The sequence below is a fragment of the Malaclemys terrapin genome, chromosome 3 (genome assembly GCF_027887155.1).
Source record: "Malaclemys terrapin pileata isolate rMalTer1 chromosome 3, rMalTer1.hap1, whole genome shotgun sequence".
Classification (NCBI taxonomy): Eukaryota; Metazoa; Chordata; order Testudines; family Emydidae; genus Malaclemys; species Malaclemys terrapin.
Window position 1 is genome coordinate 68,330,529 of NC_071507.1, and position 19,232 is coordinate 68,349,760.

Consider the following 19,232-nt stretch of genomic DNA (forward strand, 5'->3'; position numbering starts at 1 on the left):
AAAGAATATTCTTACAAGTATTGATAATTTGTAGGATCAGATTTAAAAAAACGTACCTGAAAAGATTAAAGATGGTCAGGTAAGTATAGGCAGTTAAAGCTGTGAAAACAACATTTTAAACACTTAACACACTTTACATTATAAGCAACAAAGAACGCTATATGTGATTTTGCCTTCAAAAATTATGTGTCCCTCAATGTCTCTCTGACACAGCTATTATCTTTTTCTATCTGCACAAATTCTCTTTGCTGAAAACATAACTTATCTCAGAGTATGAAAATGTACGTCTTAAAAGTGTTTTTGTATTTTTCTGTCTGTAATACATAGTACTAACTACGCCAATATTTCATTTAAAAACAAGTTGCTTAACACAAAACTAGTTCTGTGAAACCATGTAAAATATTGAAGTATTTAGTCATTGATGAGCATCTAATCATGAATAGTTAAGGTTGGGAATTTAAACATGGAAAAAATCAGGAAATTCTCAGTTAAGGTTTCCATCCCAACAGTAACAGTGCCTGTGTATGTATTACAATAAAGGGATAGGTGAACTGGTTTAGCTAAGATAGGAACTAGAGCAATGTTTTCATAATCATCTTTTCAAACTGAAATAAGATTAGAACTGCACCATATAGTGAAAATATAGGCACTGTATCTGCATTGCAGATACATGGGAATGTATTGTATGCACAACCAGGACACACATTGTAGGGCTGGCTGAGGAATACAGGGTAGAATACACATGGATTTAGGAGACGCCACTGCCACTACATCACAATTGGATGGGAGGGTCTCCATTAAAGTCAATTGGACTACTGACTTGAGCAAAGGTTTGAAGGACTAGTGCTAAGATTCTAACCTCTGCATGAAGGAAGCTCTGAGAGAAGGACTGGCAAGGAAAGCAGCAGCATCAGAAGCAGTTGTGGGAACAGTGAGTACCTTGAAGAATTCACTGGCCACGTGCAGTTCCTAAGCCTTGCAGAAAGGGCGTTCTCCTAAACGGATTATGCAGAGGCCAGCTGCACAACTGTATAATTCCATTATACTCAGGGCCCTGCTTGTTTATTATGCTGGCATTGCAATAAATTAAAACTCAACAACAGATAATTATTTAGATACAAGAACAGAACATACCTATACTGTTAGTAGAGCTGCACCACATAAGCAGGAAACCGGTGCATATTAAATTAATTGCACCAAACAGCAAGATCTTCCAGGACTGTTAATAAAAGTAATTACATGAGTAACCATTTGGCTTAAAAGACAAAATATGATAAAATATGCCTGGCTTGATTAAAAAAATCTGCAATACTTCATTACACATGTAGTGTTTCCCCCCCAAAAAAAGGTTTATTTTGAAATAAACTATTAAACACCCTCACCTCGCTTTGCTAACTTTATGGGCAACCTGACAACTCACTTTCAACAGCATCATGGTATATGCATCACGGAACATCAGCCTTAAAATACAATTCTACTCTGAAAATTAACTATGTAAAAATGCCACCTTTTTACTTGCAGATCTGTGTAAAGCACACACCTGCTTACTTAGTGATAAAAATATATTATAGCGTTACTCCTATTAACTGTGGAGAAACAACAGAGCTAAAAGAGAGCTGGAAGCTATTCCTTCATGTACATTGTCTAAGACGTTCCTTTTCACCCGTGCATCGCCTTTGTAGCCAATGGGCTGCACTAGTGTCACTTGGGGCTGAAACTGAAGACAGTAGGGCTGCACAGGTGTAAATATGGACCTAATTTAGCCTGCAGAACATTTACTCCTAGTGATGATGAATAAGAAACAACCCAGCTTGACTCTCAGATCCCAGGCTGAGTTTGCAGGTCTGGCAGTCAGTAAGAGCATTTTTACTTGTAAACTGAGTACTGCTGATACGGATAACAGTGGGGTGGGGGAAAACCATTCTAATTGAACATTAATGGGACAGAGAGACAGGGGAGAACAGACTCTACATTTTAAGTTTAATAAAAAAAAAAAAAAGTAGTAGGGGGTCGAATCCAGCACTCTTCACAGAGGCAAAACTCCTTTCCCCCGACTATACTGGAAATTTTGTCTGAGGAAGAAGTCCAGGATTTAGCCCTATTTTAATTAAACAATTCAAAGCAGCCTTGCAAAATTTCACTCACCAGGAGTGTTTAATTCAGTTTCATGACAAATCAAATATCACATGATTTTTCATTATAATCATTCATCAAGGTAAACAGCAGGTATACAGATTTTGTAACTACGGTGGTAAACTTTTATGACAGTTTTGCAAAGCTACTTTAAAATTCCCTCTCGATGGGTTTGAATCTTATCAAGATACCATGTACAGAACAATCCTTATGGCCTTTTTCACTGTTGTTTTTTCAGGACAGAGGTCCTAATTCATTTCTACCTTAAAGAAACTGGAGTTGGATAGAGCCTTTAACTGCCAAGTATGTTTTATCTGTTCCATAAGGCTTTATGAGCATCACATATTTGATTTAAAATTACATGTGAGGCACTCAGAATCAATGGCAATGGACACCACATAAATTAGAAAGTAATTACATTTTACAATAAGCTCAGTGAAAACAACGCAGGTGCAGCTAATAGTGGAGTAAAGCAGATTACTACTATTTAGGCCATCTGTAAAACAGTATGTACTTCACTAATTCTTAAATTGTTCTCCTACCATTCTTCAGATATATTTTCGGCCATTTTTCAAGTTCTGTGATTATTTCAACACACACTTAAGTACAAGGCCATGAACCCAAATGAATGTTTAACTTAAAATATAAATTAAAATGTCTACTAAACTACTTTTGAAAGCATAGCTAGGAAAGGGTAAAAAGATATTTATCTGAAAAGTTAATATACTAATCATTTAGGCATAATCACAATTAAATTACATTTGTAATCCATTTTAAAAATTAACTTACCCTTCGGTCAGCTGCTACCAACCTAAATTCCTGTGTTAACTTGCTAGCTATTGTTCTTTGTGATTTGCGGAATAGATGTATTGTCCCCTTTAAAAAAAAAAAGGGGGGGGGGGGGAGAATTAGTTTTTTTCTTGTTCAAACCACTTATGTTCCCTTCTTATTTTTATTCCTAGGAACTACTGTAGCTCCTTTGTAATCAACGGAATATACACTGCTTTCTGGTAAATGTTGACTATCTTCATATTCCTCATCAAAGAAGCAACATCATGGATAATAATGAGTAAGGTTAGGGAGATGCCACAATCATCAAAGGAGCAAGCAGCAAAATCACTGAGCTCTTGTCAACTCTTCCCCAATTTTTTTCCTTATAATCTTTTCTACCCTGCTCAGCACAGTGGGCTGATTTAAATCAAAGAATTTATATAAGTGGTCTAAAACATGATTTAAATCAACACATAGGAAATCTTGGTTTAAATCACTGAGTTTATTCTTGTTTGCATTTGTGTTTTAGTTATTTTTGTAAACCATTAAAACGTTGACATGCAACCAAATATCTTTATGCTAGCATGGAGGATACACTATATATTTAAGAAATTATACAGCTTCACATACATTTATTCAGATTCTTAATTTTTACATTGTTATTACATTAGAAAATGGTGACTAACATCTTATTTACTAGAAAATGTTTTATTCTGGATTTGTGTCAAGGGGCATTTGAATGGAAATTAGAATTCAAATTCATTTTAAAATATACAAAAACAGCATTTATAATTGTTTTTCGTTAAAACTATAAGAAAAAAGTTTAAGTATGTTTTTCATTTAAAATTGATTTATTAAACAAATGAATTAAACTGTCATTATTAGTAAAGTGATGGATTGTTTCTGGTCATCATGGGCCACACTTCCGAAAGTCTTTAGGTTCCTAACGATGGAGATAGGGAAATCCCACTAGGCACCTAAGCAGGTTAGGTGCCTACCTTGCCTTGAAAATCCAGTCCTATGCCCTTCAAGTTAGAATTAGCAGATCTCATCCCTTTCCAATTGGTTATTAATTCACAGACTGGAAGAGAGTGAGGGGAAAAAAGCTCTCTTACTTTTTCAATTCCTAATCAATTTCTCAACTTTGAATGAACTAATCCAAATGAAGAAAACAGTCTCTCAACTTGCTAGCTAAACCGTTCCTCATTGTCTTAGTCCTCCACTCCAAACTTCCTGCAACTGTGAAAATTTCAACTGATAAAAATAGAAAAAAAGCGCCCAAAACCCATAATTTTGCACAACTGTGAAAATTTTAAATTGAAAAAACAAACATTGATATTATCCACTGAAATTATAAAAATATAAATATAGAATTCTGCCAAGCCTAAATGTAATCAATAATTTTAGGGGTCTTCAATGGGCCATAGATATGATAGGCTGCCAAAACTGAAAATCTTTTCCATTTAGAAGAATACTGTACATACTTGATCGTAAGCCAGTTCATTTATAAGCCGACCCCCCCACGATGGATAAGTAAAAATGGAAACATTTTATAACCCGTTGATAAGCCAACCCTATAATTCAGGGGTCAGCAAACTTTGGTTCCCAGGCCACCAGGATAAGCTGCTGGCGGGTCGAGATGGTTTGTTTACCTCGAGCATCCGCAGGCACGGAGGTAAACCTAAGTAAACAAAGTGTCCTGGCACGCCAGCGGCTTACCCTGATGGGCCAGGACAGCAACTGGTGGGGAAATTTTTCTTTTTGGGGGGGGGGGCGCGGGGGGGGGGGAAGCTGGGAGTCAGGGGAGTAACCCCTGTGACCACCCCCCACATCACCCCACCCTTAGCCTGGGACCCCCCCCACACTCCCCATCCCACCCCTTCCACCTTATCTGGGAAGGGCATCTCTGACCTAGCTGGAGCTGCTCCGGCAGGCTGGGCAGCACAGCCGCAGCCTGCTCCAGCGGGCCAGACTGGGCGGCACAGCCGCAGCATGCTCTGGCGGGCTGAACTGGGCGGCCATAGCCTGCTCTGGGGGGCAGGGCTGAGTGGCACACCTGCAGCCTGCCAGCCCCGGAGCTGCAGCTGCTTTGGAGGCTGGGGGGAGAGCAGCGTGGCCAGAAGCGGATAGACTCTGGCCCCGCCTCTTCCCTTCTGTCTCTGCCGGCTGTACTGCCTCTCCTTGCTCCCTCTGTTGGGGGGAGGGGCTGTGTCCCACCCCTCCCTCTCTATACCCGTTCATAAGCCAACCCCCTTCTCTGGTGCTTCCCTTTTTTACTAAAAAAATTCAGCTTATGAACGAGTATATATGGTATGTTTTCCTCGTGGAGAGCTTTCTGCCCTGTAGTCGAATATTTTGATACAATAGTGAACAGTCATACCATGCAACCAGTCAACATCCAGGCTGTCAGATGCAGAAATCTCAGGTCTGGATGAACTATTTGGTTCTATGCTATTATGTCTAGACCGTCTGGAAGAGCCTTCCGAAGCTGAGTAGATATTCTGAGATCATGTTAACCAGAATTGTCTCCACTAATAAGGAACAATGAGGATGATCAGTGTGGCTGCATCCCATCTGATATGCCATATCACCCTGGGTATCAGCGGAATCTGTGGAAATGCATACATGAGACCCTGATCGCATGGTATGAAAAAGATATCCTGTCCTGCAAGGATCCCAGGTGCATGACTCCCTGGGGCACAAGATTTAGTGTTGCAAACAAGTCTGTAATGGGATTTCCTCACTGGTGAAATATTGTGGTGATTGAAGAATTCTTCAGAGACCATTCATGGTTGCTGATGGATTGTGTGCTAAGATGGAGAGCTACTGGAGTAATCCTGTGTTGTTGCCAGGAGGCAATCAAGTTACATACGTAATACCATCTCCTTGCTTGTTACATAATTCATTGCAGATGTGTTGTATGTGAAAATCTGCATAGTGGATGTGACATTACCCAGTCTGGACTGGTGGACAACTATGTCCCTTCAATTCTCCAAACTGGGGTGCCTTTTACACTGTTTCACTGTGAAAGCAACCACTCCTGTCTTGCTCTCTCAGCCTCCAGCATGTAAATTACTCCCAACTACACTGTATGAGTGCTATAACCAGTCACTCATGAATTACACTGCAGGGAAACACCAGCAAATTCCCAGTCCCAGACTTTCCCCCAGAAACGTGCATCTTGTACACCTCTACCCCGATATAACGCTGTCCTCAGGAGCCAAAAAATCTTACCGCAGTATAGGTGAAACCGCGTTATATCCGAATTAACGTTATATCGGTCGCTTTATATTGGGGTAGAGGTGTACTGTCCAGAACCCTCCTAGACAATACAAGCTCGTATAAAGTCTGTCATTTCATTAATAGAAAATGATTTGCACAAATCTTGTTATCCTAAACAGAGTTTCCCAAACACTTCAATCCAAACACACTGGTTTAGATAAAACAAATGTATTAACTAAAGAAAGATAGATTTTAAGTGACTACAAGTAATGAGGCATACAAGTCAGAATTGGTTACAAGGAAATAAATGGTAAAACGCAACTAACTTAACAAGCTAAGTGAATACCAAGCAAAGGTCTCTCTCATACCATGTTCCAGCAGTCTTACTGGCTGAATCTCTTTCAGTCAGGATGTCTCCCCTCGTCCAATAGTGCTTCCTTTGTTCTTTAGATGATGATGATGCCAGGGGAAGAGCGCAAGGGAGAGATGATTTGCAGCTTCTGCCCTCTCGTCTTATAGCCCTTTCTTGTGCGCAAGAATCATCTCCAGCTGATGTTCAGGAGATAGCTGTGTGGCCAGGAACCTTAAGCTGCTTCTTTGTCAAAACGTAGATTTTTTTTTTTTTTTTTTGCCCACACCCTCTCTGCTGCCAAAGAGTAGCCACTTAAGGTGGTGGTCCACTGATCTAGTTGACACCTGGCTGAGGCACTGGCTAACCTTTTATCTCTGGGGAACTTGTTTCTGACTGCCCTCCAGAACATGTTGGGACATTTCTTCATAATTTTATACAGTAGAATCTTATATCTTTAAATACAATGTTGCCACACATTTTACCAGGACAATTATGATCAGCAAATCATGAGTTTTCAAATGATATCTTACACGGTATACTTTTTACAAAATTGTTAAATTTTGTACAAGGGGTGAACATAGGTACAGAGGATCATGGTGGAATGCTGTAGAACAAATTGGAATTCTATGCAAACTAATCTGATCACTCAAATTCTAGAACATTTATATGTAGAGTCATGTCCTTTTGGGACTATCGGGGGTAGTCCAGGTGTGCATCTGTCTCTCTGATGAATTGGCGTTCAGCATCTTTATAGGAGGTGGTGTGAAGAGAGGTGCTCCCTTGTGCACACTGGTGGGGTCTGACCACCAGTGCAATGACAGCATATGAGCTGGGACCACAACTCGCATACCCTCATTTGATGCCTCTTGGAGGTGATACACTGATCTTAGTCAACTTTGTAATGGACGTAGGTGAAGTCTGGCTATGGGCAAGCTGACATGTGACCTAGACATCTGAGGCAAGTTCTTACTGTAGGTGATGGATTCATTTTGATATTGGTGAGGGTCATCTGGAGAGCAAAATCTCTCTTCGGGATGATGTGTGTTCTCCAATTTTGATTCAGTTAAGGTTCCTACTAAGTCTTGTATGAGATATGGTGAATTATGAAAAATTATGAGACCCAATTGCTTGAACAGGTGAAGGGCATTTCAATGCTGTGGCAACTTACTGATGAGATCTACCTTTGATCAGCCCATCATCTAGATATAGGTAGACACAAATGCCTTATCTCAAGTGAGCTGCCACCACAGTGAAAACTCTTGGTGATGTGAAGAGACCAAACGGTAGCACCATATACTAGTAATGATTGGGTCCTACTGTGTACCACAGATACTTTCTGAGGGCCAGATGGATTGGAATATGCAAATGCATGTCTTGGAGGTCAACAGCCACAAACCAGCCTTGAGCAGTATGAAAAGGAAGGATGGAGGCAAATGTTACTATCCTGAATTTGACACAATGTATATATTTGTAGTTTTGACAGGTCTAGAACAGGACAAAGAACCCCATTCATTTTCAGAATAAAGAAATATCAGGAATAGAAGCCTCTTCCCTTGTACTCCAGATATAACTCGTCTACAACTTCTAGGTCAGTCGTTTTCAAACTTTTTGCATTGGTGACCCCTTTCACACAAGCAGCCCCTGAGTGTGATCCCCCCTTATAAATTAAAAATGGGGAGGGGGTAATTTAATTTAATGGGGGCTTGGGGCTATCAGCCCCACAGAGCTGACAGCTTGCGACCCCTATGTAACCACATTGCGACCCCCTAAGGGGTCATGACCCCCAGTTTAAGAACCCTTGTTCGAGGTGAAGCAGGGAAGCCACTTTTAGCTAATTTTTTATGAGAAAGGTCCCTAAAGACAGACTGGGAAGGGATTGGGGAGGAAGCAAGGACTGAAACTGGATGGGATATCCATGGGAGACAACTTCCAGCACCCATCTGTCATTTGTTGCTCTAGTCCAAACCTGATGGAAGAAAGAAAATTGGCATCTGAAGACAGGGTTTGGGGATAGTTCATCTTATGTGTGTGTTGGCTTAATTCTTGTGTCAACCAACTGCCAAGAAGCAGATGCAGAATGAACAACAAAGGATGATGGCTTCCTTTGAAATAATCTTGGTTTCTTGGTAGGTGAGTACTCAGAAGACCCTTGTTAAGTGTAGCTGGATGCCTTCTGTTTAGTTTGCCATTGGTATCTAAAGGGCTTGAAATCTGACCCGAAGGTGCAGATGTCCAGTGAGTGAAGTGTGGCCCTGGAGTCCTCTGGGGACTATAACACCTCATTAGACTGTGTGTTGAATGAGTCAGTACCTGCAAAGGGCAAGTCCTCAATTGTATTCTGCATCTCCCTATGAATGCCAGAGACCTGTAATCATAATGTTCTATGTATGATTACCACAATGGCCATCGACCTAACTGCCATGTCTGAAGCATCCATGGTTTCATAGAGATCGCTTCACCACTACCAAATTTAAGCAATAATGGCTTTTCTACAAGTAAGCCTTTCTTTCAAAGAGATCTAATTTCTTTGGGTCCTTCTATTTAGGAGTGACCTTGAATTGCAGATTAGAGAAATAATTAATAAACCTAGTGTTGGGGGAGTGGGGTACTATAATTCAAACCCCTTTAGAAGTACCTGATACTTTTCTGTTCCTTTAGCAGTTGGAGGCAGTGTTGCTGGTGCACGTCATAGGGTTTTGGTTCTAAGATGTCTTGTAATGCATGTCTGGCAGGAGCAGAAGAATGCGCTCTATCATTAAGGTCTTTATCTCAAGGGTATTAACTATATGAAAGAACAACTCTGGAAGGCTTTATAATCATCTGAAGCTGATACAGGAGCCAAAGAGACCATCTCACTGGAAGATAATGATAGGTTTTGTGGCAGGAGATGAAAAGCGTGGTTCAGGAGGCTCAAGACCTGCCTGTTCCACCTCTGCAAGCTGTTCTTGTTCCTCTCTGCCTCCAGACAGAGGCCTGGACATTGATGCAGGACAGCATGACCTTCTGCATTTTCTTGAATGATAAGAGGGAGACAGAATCCTGGGTGCTTTAAATGGAGGTCCTGAGTATGCTCAGTATGGTCAAGGTGGAGCACTGCAGGGATGAAGCTGGTTCTGGTGACTTGGCTATTGCCATGTCTGAGGCAGATGAGTCAGGGCGCTGAAGTGAGTGCACCCTGGTTCGTAGAGAGGCCTTTTCCTGATGTGTGTGAACAGAGAGGAAAAGGTTCCCCGCTGGAAAGTGAAAAGAAGCCATGTCCCAGTGATGGAGAAGACAACTAGGCTTGCTCCAAATGCAACACATCTTTGAGGCCATGTCAGCACTGTGAGGACAAAGGTACATACCAGTGCCAAATATAGTGTCATCAGTTCGAAGTGAGGTGCTAAGGACATTATGTCCTCTAACATTAGATCAGCTGGTACTGTTAATGTTTCTTTTGTTAGTTCTGATGCCGGTAGCTAGTGGTCACCAGCATTATCTGGCAGAGACACTGAGGTTGATTTAAAACCCTTTGGTACAAATAGTTTCAGGCAAATACCCCTGATTTTCTTGTCCTGATCATAAAGGAATGCTATACTGAGCAGCAGCCTGGCACATGGCTCTCACTGAGATGAAAAAAAGCAACAACTATGGCCTTGCATACATGGAATGAGTGTCACAGGATGGGCCTGGGTAAAGCCCAAGGGCTTCCAATCAGCCATTTTAAGTCAAGAAAGGGGTACAAAGTGCTGAGGCAAAATCTTATATTTATTTTTGCACCAACAAACAAGAGAAGGAATTAAATGGGAATTGACTGACTACGAGAAACATATTCTAGTACTAGGTAGCAGGCAGACACTACTTGTTTTGTCTCCCTGCCATAGGCAGTAAACGGGTACTGAAGGTCATTTGCAGATACTTTGCCCTTTATGCTCTTAGGTGCAGGGGGCATGCACGGTGCAGATTAGCCCAACAGACACTGCAATTCAAACATTCTCATCCTCCACCCGTGATGTACAAGCGTAGCTAGAGTAAGATACACACAGGCACCTACTTGAAGGACTATTTCCCTTCTGTCACTGTTTTCTCTCAGGAAAATTCTAGCAGGCTGCCAAAATAACCAAACTTGAACATTTTAAAGACTTTGGCCCACCTCCCTGCCAAAGCAGCAGCAGTGTCCCCACCATACACCAGAAAAAAGAACAGGAGTACTTGTGGCACCTTAGAGACTAACAAATTTATTAGAGCATAAGCTTTCGTGGGCCACAGCCCACTTCTTCGGATGCACAGAATGGAACATATATTGAGGAGATATATATACACACATACAGAGAGCACATGCTCTAATAAATTTGTTAGTCTCTAAGGTGCCACAAGTACTCCTGTTCTTTTTGCGGATACAGACTAACACGGCTGCTACTCTGACACCATACACCAGAAATACCTGGGAGCTATTGGAGACGTAGCTAGATTGGAGAGTGGGGGAAGGAGAAGAGGAGCTAGGTTCCCTCTCCTTCTCCCTCCACCCCTTGCTACAACACATGGCTCCAGTGGCTCACCTCCCTAATAGGGGGGTACATGAGGTAGGAAATCCTCTACAAAAAAAAAAAAACCCCACACCATTTCTGGGCTTCCCTCAACTACTCATCCAGACCCAGCACATGATAACAACCACCATTCTCCCTCAGTTTTAATAGATTTCTTTTTCTGCAGCTGGCATACTTAGTTCTGCAGCTCAAGTGGCAGAAGTCTGTGCTTCAACACTGAAAGCTGAGGATTCAAGCCCAATTGATGACGCATGATGAGGGAGTTAGAACTGTACATTAGAGAATTTATCATCTTCCTTTAAAAAAAGCCTATAAAGTCACATACACAAAACTACATTAAAACAATGCTACTCGAATTTCAAAGTCAAGCACTGAAAAGTTAAGCAATGCCAAATACTCTATTGCCCATACAACCCTAACTTACCTCTTTTGTCCATATGGTCATTTAATAAAAACCACTGTCACATTTTTCTTTCCTCATTCAGTGTAGGACATGGATACAAGAGAGGGCAGAATTCAGGGTGTATAGGAAACACTATCACAGTTGCCTAACTCTTGAGTGCTTGACATTGAATCTAAATAACACTCTTTAAAATAATGTTTGACATTATATACTTAATAAATGCTTGGAGTGTGAAGCATAACTCTGTAGCAAGAAACAGATTCAGTGGCAAGTTGTCCAGTGCAGAATAAACAGCTTATAAGTAAGGCTACATTTTAGTCACAGGTATTTTCAGTAAAAGTCATGGACAGGTCACAGACAGTAAACAAAAAAATCACAGCCCATGACTTTTACTAAATACACCTGACTAAAACCAGGGGGGTGGGGGGCACATGGCCCAGGATCCTTGATGCAGGGGGTGGGGGGTTGACAGGGCCATCAGGCTCCCTACCTGGCTCCATACCTCTCCCCTCAGCAGCAGCAGAGTTTGGGTGTGGGAGGGGATAGGGACATGCAAGGGGGTGAGGTGGGGCTCTGGGCAGTGCTTATCTGGGGGGCTCCCCAGAAGCAGCAACATTCCCCTTGCTCAGCTGCTAGGCAGAGGCATGGCTGCCTCCGCCTGCAGGCACCGCCCCCCCCAACTCCCATTGGCCACAGTTCCCAGCCAACAGGAGCTGCGAAGCCAGCGCTCTGGGCGGAGGCAGCATGCAGAGCTGCCTGGCCACGCCTCCGCCTAGTGAGGGGGTTGTCACAACTTCTGGGGAGCCCCCCAAGTAAGTGCCACCCAGAGTCCACCTAACTCCATCATGTGCCCCAACCTCCTCCCATACCCAAATTCTGCTGCCAGGGAGAGGAGGAGTGGGGCTGGGGATGACGCGGTGGCCAGAGAATGCCCCAGCTGCAGAAGTCACAGAATCCATGACAAACCCACAGCATTATTTATAAGTCCCTGACAAACCATTAACACTGGACCACAGCAGGGGCCTAGGCAGCCCTCTGCTCCCTAACCATGCCCCCATACACACACACACACCTCTCTTCCCCACCAGCTACACTCCTTTCATATGCTCCTTCCTTTGCCACCCCCCTTCCAGTAATGCACCAGGGCTGACTTTGCCATGCCTCAGCAGGCCATCCACTGATGGCTTCCAGTGCATGCAGACAGTGCCGGTGCTAGCCCACTGGGGGCTCTAAGCAGGAATATTTTGGGGAGGCCCTCCACACAACACACACTAATAATTAACAGGGGGCTCCCTTGAGCTGCTTGGCGCCCTAAGCAATTGCTAAGTCTACTTATGTTTAGCAGTGGCTTCGCATACAGAGCCCCTGGTTCATTCAATGAGACAGGCCTGGTCTTCACCTAAAACTTAGGTCAACCTAGTTATACCGCTCAGGGCTGTGAACAGTGTCGCCCCTTCCCTGGCTGTAACAAGTACCTACACCACAGCTGTGCCATGCAGCGCAGACCCCCCTCAGGCCGTAGCAGTACAGCTGCTGGTACCTGCCCTTTTCACGGCCCCTACAACACAGCCAAGGGCAGGTACCAGCGTCGCAGCTGCCGGCGGCGGGTCGGGAACAGAGGGGCTCTGAGGTTCGCGGGCCGGCGGAGCGGGGCCAGGCAGCTCTCAGCGTGCGCGCTCCAGGGACCCAGCCCACAACAGCCACGTCTCCCAGGCCGGGGGTCGCGGCCAGGAGCTCATGGGAGGCCGAGGAGGTTGAGTTCGGAGCCTGGCAGCGCCAGCCCCGCGCGGCCGGACCCCGAGCGCGCGGGCAGCGACACCCTAGCCCGGGGCGGTAGCAGGTCGGTGGCCACGGCAACCCCCTGCTCCTACTTCCCCTCGCCGGGGGCAACTCACCATGTTACTCCCCCGCCCGGCACCGGAACAGGCGGCTCCCACCCTCCCCGGGGTCGGAAGAGGCGGATCCACCAATTGCCATGGTGAAAAAAAGCGGGAGGAGCAATTTCACTCCCCCCCCCCGCGTCGGAACTGGAAGTGACGCAGATACGTCAGACGGGACGGAGGATAGGCCGCCAGCCGTTCTCATCAGAGGAGAGGATAAATGCGCATGCGTCTGTCTCGAGAACGTGATCTCCTAACAGGGCTCGAGGGCGGTGTCGTGGCGAGCAGCTGACGCCTACCACACTGCTCATCCCCCAGTCGTGCCGGAGCAGCCCGGACCAATCAGCTTGCTCGCAGGGGGTGGTGTGCGGAGCGGGACAGTGGCTGCCCGTAGCGGGTGTTATGCACACAGGGCGGCCGTGCCTGGGGGCCAGCGGGCCCGCGAGCTCTGGCCCGGTTCGGGGCTGCCGCCCCCGCTGCCCAGGTAACACAGTGTGGGTGGCGCATGTGGCCCACAATGTGTAATCAGTTGAGAGTCACTGCCTGGGCGGACCATGGCCGGCCCCGGGGGTTCTCGCCGCTAGCCCGCGGGCCGGAGCCAGACTCTACCCCCATCAGCTGAGAGCCCGACGCGCTAGGAGCTGCCTTGTTAAGGGAAACACTGGTTCTGGCCGTGAGTGCGCCTGTATCTGCTCCTGCTCCTGTGTACAGCCGCACGCTGCTACTGCAAAGCGAGGGCACTGTGCACAGCACTGGGAAAGAGCCTCCGTGATGATGGGATGTTCTGGACCAGGCCAGCACACAAGAGCCAAGCAATGATGTCAAGGGTTTTGCTGATGTAAATAGAAATTAATGGAGATACCCTATCGCCTAGAACTGGAAGGGACCCTGGTCATCAGTCCAGTCCCCTGCCTTCAGTAGCAGAACCAAATACTGATTTTGCCCCAGATCCCTAGGTGGCCCCCTCAAGGATTGAACTCACAACCCTAGGTTTAACAGGCTAATACTCAAACCACTGAGCTATCCACACCACAGCTCCCCCCCGCCCTCCTTTAGTATCATGTACCGGCCCCTATGCATGAAACACAACTATGGGTAGGGCCCTACCAAATTCAAGGCTGTGAAAAACGTGTCACACCCTGAAATCTGGTCTCTTGGGTCCTTTTACCCTATACTATACCAATTTCAAAAGGAAGGACATTGTTTCTCAAAATGGGGGTCCTCACCCAACAGGGTCAGTTAAAAGCCAGGAAGCAAAGGGTATGAATAAATGGATAGTTTTCACAATGGTGCTGTGTTCCCCACCGCTCTGTATAGGACCTCTGCTGTTCAATATGTCCATAAATGATCTAGGAAAATGGGATAAACAATGAAGTGGCAAAATTTGCAGACAACTACAAAATTATTCAAGCTAATTAAGTACAAAGAAGAGTATGAAGAGTTACCAAGGGATCACACAAGACTGGGTGACAAAATGGGCTTGGGGGGAAAGGAGGAGCAGGACCATGGAGGGGTGGAGCCTTGGGGGACCTCTCACTTTTAGGAAGGATCCGTTGCCCCAATGTAAAATTATGACATTGGAAAACATAATCCGAACTATACATAAAAACGGGTGGAGTCTAAATTAGCTGTTACCATTCAAAAAAAGATCTTGGAGTCGTGGTTAGTTCTCTGAAGACATTTGCTCAATGTGCAGCAGCAGTCAAAAAAAGCTAACATTGTTAGGAACCATTAGGGAAGGGAGAGATAACACAAAAAATAAAATGCCACTACATAAATCCATGATATGGCCACACCTTGAGGACTGCATGCAGTTGTGGTTGCCCCATCTCAAAAAGGATATATTAGAATTGGAAAAAGTACAGAGAAGGGCAACAAAAATGATTAGAAGAACAGGAGTACTTGTGGCACCTTAGAGACTAACAAATTTATTAGAGCATAAGCTTTCGTGGACTACAGCCCACTTCTTCGGATGCATATAGAATGGAACATATAATGAGGAGATATATATACACACACATACAGAGAGCATAAACAGGTGGGAGTTGTCTTACCAACTCTGAGAGGCCAATTAATTAAGAGAAAAAAAAAACACTTTTGAAGTGATAATCAAGCTAGCCGAGTACATACAGTGTGATAAGAAGTGTGAGAGTACTTACAAGGGGAGATAGAGTCAATGTTTGTAATGGCTCAGCCATTCCCAGTCCTTATTCAAACCGGAGTTGATTGTGTCTAGTTTGCATATCAATTCTAGCTCTGCAGTCTCTCTTTGGAGTCTGTTTTTGAAGTTTTTCTGTTGTAATATAGCCACCCGCAGGTCTGTCACTGAATGACCAGACAGGTTAAAGTGTTCTCCCACTGGTTTTTGAGTATTTTGATTCCTGATGTCAGATTTGTGTCCATTAATTCTTTTGCGTAGAGACTGTCCGGTTTGGCCAATGTACATGGCAGAGGGGCATTGCTGGCACATGATGGCATACTCGGCTAGCTTGATTATCACTTCAAAAGTTTTTTTTTTTTTTCTCTTAATTAATTGGCCTCTCAGAGTTGGTAAGACAACTCCCACCTGTTTATGCTCTCTGTATGTGTGTGTATATATATCTCCTCATTATATGTTCCATTCTATATGCATCCGAAGAAGTGGGCTGTAGTCCACGAAAGCTTATGCTCTAATAAATTTGTTAGTCTCTAAGGTGCCACAAGTACTCCTGTTCTTCTTTTTGCGGATACAGACTAACACGGCTGTTACTCTGAAAAATGATTAGGGGTATGGAACAGCTTCCATATGAGGAGAGATTAAAAAGACTGGAACTTTTCAGCTTGGAAAAGAGAAGAGATATATTAAAGGTCTATAAAATCATGACTGGTGTGGATAAAGTGAATAATGACGTGTGATTTACCCTTTCCCATAACACAAGAACCAGGGATCACCCAATTAAATTAATAGGCAGCAAGTTTAAAACAAACAAAGGAAGGACTACTTCACACAAACAAATTTATTGCCAGGGATGTTGTGAAAGCCAAAACTATAACTGGGTTAAAAAACAATAATTAGATAAATTAATGGAGGGCAGGTTACCAATGGCTATCAGCCAGGATGGTCAGGGATGCAACCCCATGGTCTGGGTGTCCTAAGCCTCTAACTGCCAAAAGCTGGAATAATTGCCCTGTTCTGTTCATTCCTTCTGAAGCATCTGGCATTGGCCACTGTTGGAAGACAGGATACTAGGCTAGATGGACCACTGGTCTGACCCTGTGTGGCCATTCTTATGTTATCTCACACAGGTGATTTTAATGGAAAAAATATCTTTATTTTGTGCCAGACCCACGTCCTTCTAGATCTTAAGTGTCTAATAATTAGATGGGCAGAGACATCATCACAGACATTTACTTAAGATCTAGGACAGTGATTGTGATAAATGAGGGGGGTTAGATCTCTTTTATGGACACCCAGCCACTCAGTAGCTATAGAATCCTCCTTAGCAGCTGTACCCTAATTGCCTTACCTGTAAAGAGTTAAGAGAAGCTTAACCTGAGTTGGCACCTGACCAGGGGAACCAATAGGGAGGCTGTACCCTTTCAAATTGGAAAAAATGGGTGGGGTTTTCTTGTCCCTCTCTCGAACTAGAGAGAGGGAAAGGCAGCAACAAGCTGTAAGCGCTGAGCCAAGTATGGAAAATCAACATCATACCTAGAAACTCTTCATTTGGATTCCCAGATATGTAAGTAGCACAGGAAAAGTTAAGATGGATGCAATTAGGGAACTTTTTGGTTGTTTTGATTTGTGGATTCTTCTATGCTAATCCCAGGTGCTTTTGTTTTGCTTGTACCCTTTAAGCTGAACCCCAAGAAAGTTATTTTTGGTATTTAATCCCCAAAGCCTGAGTTTTCTTTTTTAATAAAATGTACCCTTTTAAAAAAATCCTTTGATTCTAAAGTCCTTAGACAAGGGGTTGGTCTGTGCTCACCTTGCTAAGGCAACTGGTTGATATTTTATTCTCAAGCCTCCCTAGGAAAGGGGGTGGAGAGGCTTGTGGGGATAGGGATTCCAAGTGACCCTTCCCTGAATATTTATGAAAATCACTTGGTGGTGGCAGCAATATGTGTCCAAGGCAGACTGTGCTTTGAAAGAGTTTTAACCTAAGCTGGTAGAAGATAAGCTTAGGGGGTCTTTCATGTGGGTCCCCACATCTGAACCTCAGAGTTCAGATTTGGGGGGGAGGGGGGTATACCCTGATAGTGGTTCAAACTTTTTTTCATGGACCACTTGAACATTGCTGAGGGTCTCAGCGGACCGCGGAATGATATTTCCAAATGTTGTTTGTACCGTTAGCTAACTATTGTAAAGCATTTTGAATAAAGGCACAATATTAAAAAACCTTAATAATAAACAACTTTTTTTTTCCACAGATAAAAACACACAACTCATATTTTAATATCAGTAGTCTTACCTTTTTAATGTGATGGATGTGCCCTCTCTCCCTCACCGAGGCAGCCCGAGCTGGGGCTGGGAAGGAGGAGGGGTGTCTCTCCCCCGCTGCGACAGTCCCCAAGCTGGGGCTGGGAAGGAGGGCCATTTCTCCCCAGCAGCCGCAGCCCGGGGGCTGGGAAGGAGGGCCGTTTCTCCCCAGCAGCCGCAGCCCGGGGGCTGGGAAAAGTCGCCTCTTTCTCTGGCTGCCGCAGCCCTGGACATCCCAAATTCCCCCCACCCCCTCTTCTCACCCACTGCCCATCTCCTATTTCCCCCATCTCAATGCCCCCTCCCACCTAACCCCTGTTCCCCCCCAAGGCCACCACCTCACCTTATATGTGCTTCTTCTCCAGGGACCAGGCACCTAATTGTGGCTCCACTAATTAGGTGGGTGACCCTTCATTCTCTTGTATGTGGCTGCCCAAGCACGCACCGTAGAGGGAACTATCTGCAGACCACCTGAATGGAGCTTGTGGACCATTGGTGTCCGCGGACCACAGTTTGAGAACCTCGGATCTAGGAGATGGGTATAGCACACCATAGAGGTATTTTTTCCATTGAAATCTCCTTTATGTGTATCTAAAAAGGACAAGAACTGTGCAGCATTTTAGGGAAGGCTTTAGCTGCTATCTCCCTTCTCCAGTCAACAGTGCAAGTCAGAAAGGAAGGAAGAAGAAAGGCTAAACAGCACAGATGACACTTATCTAAGTCTCTGCTTATTGGGGTTTCTGCTCATCATTTAATTTATTCAGTTTTATTTCATATCCAGGGTATTAATCTCCTGTAAAACTCAGGCTGTTAATCTTGACGCTCCAAGTGGCAGAAGGTAAGTATTGGCTTCCTCATGTACAAGGATTAATTTCAGCTCACTGATGATTATTAACAAACTCGCAAGGACAAGCAAGACATTTGTGAAAACTTGATGCCTCATACAGATGGCCATGATGAGATCTGGAAATATAAACAAATATTGGTGGCAGAAGGAAGGTTGTGTAGCTAAGACACATAACTAGCAGAGACCCGGGGTGAGATTTTCAAAAGCATCTGCCATGTTTATTACGGAGGTGCCCAAGAATCAAACAAGAAGGGGGCCCCATTGTGCTAGGCACTGTACAGACACAGAGTAAATGGCCCCGGCCCTAATGAGATTACAATCTAAATAGATGTGTGAGGGAGCAGATTTGGAGCAACCAACTAATCAGGAAAGGGCTGAGGAAGCCCTATCAAAACTAGAAAATCCTTTCAATGGTTAAAGGTCCCTTCTTTGGTTGTTTCTGCTCCCACCTGCCTAGCTCCTCGCTGCAGTTTTCCCCCCAGGGCACAGGGCCAGGGGATGGGAGACAGCACCTGTGGGCTAGTGCCCCTAGACTGCAGGAGGGAGGGGAAGATGAGAAAGGGAGGTTCCCCTGCACTGTTCTTGAAAGAGTAATAGAATAGTCCACGAACACCACAAAGGCTGCAATCTGTTCAGAGG

At 44.4% G+C, this 19,232-nt stretch overlaps 1 protein-coding gene across 4 annotated transcripts in view; it reads right to left on the reverse strand.

Annotated features, from left to right (window-relative positions):
• The window catches only part of SLC30A6 (solute carrier family 30 member 6), a 35,096-nt gene extending 21,727 nt beyond the window's left edge, over positions 1-13,369 (reverse strand). The window contains exons 1-4 of one of the 4 annotated variants that reach the window (XM_054023898.1): positions 13,303-13,369; positions 2,923-3,009; positions 1,135-1,219; positions 57-99 (exon numbers count right to left, since the gene is read on the reverse strand). In XM_054023898.1, the coding sequence (XP_053879873.1) occupies positions 57-99; positions 1,135-1,219; positions 2,923-3,009; positions 13,303-13,305 (218 nt within the window). In that variant the 5' untranslated portion in view covers positions 13,306-13,369. Of the gene's footprint in view, positions 1-56; positions 100-1,134; positions 1,220-2,922; positions 3,010-5,284; positions 5,305-6,494; positions 6,696-13,302 lie in introns of those variants that run through there. The other 3 variants (XM_054023899.1, XM_054023900.1, XM_054023897.1) reach the window with 3 other exon arrangements.
• Positions 13,370-19,232: the final 5,863 nt, after the last annotated feature.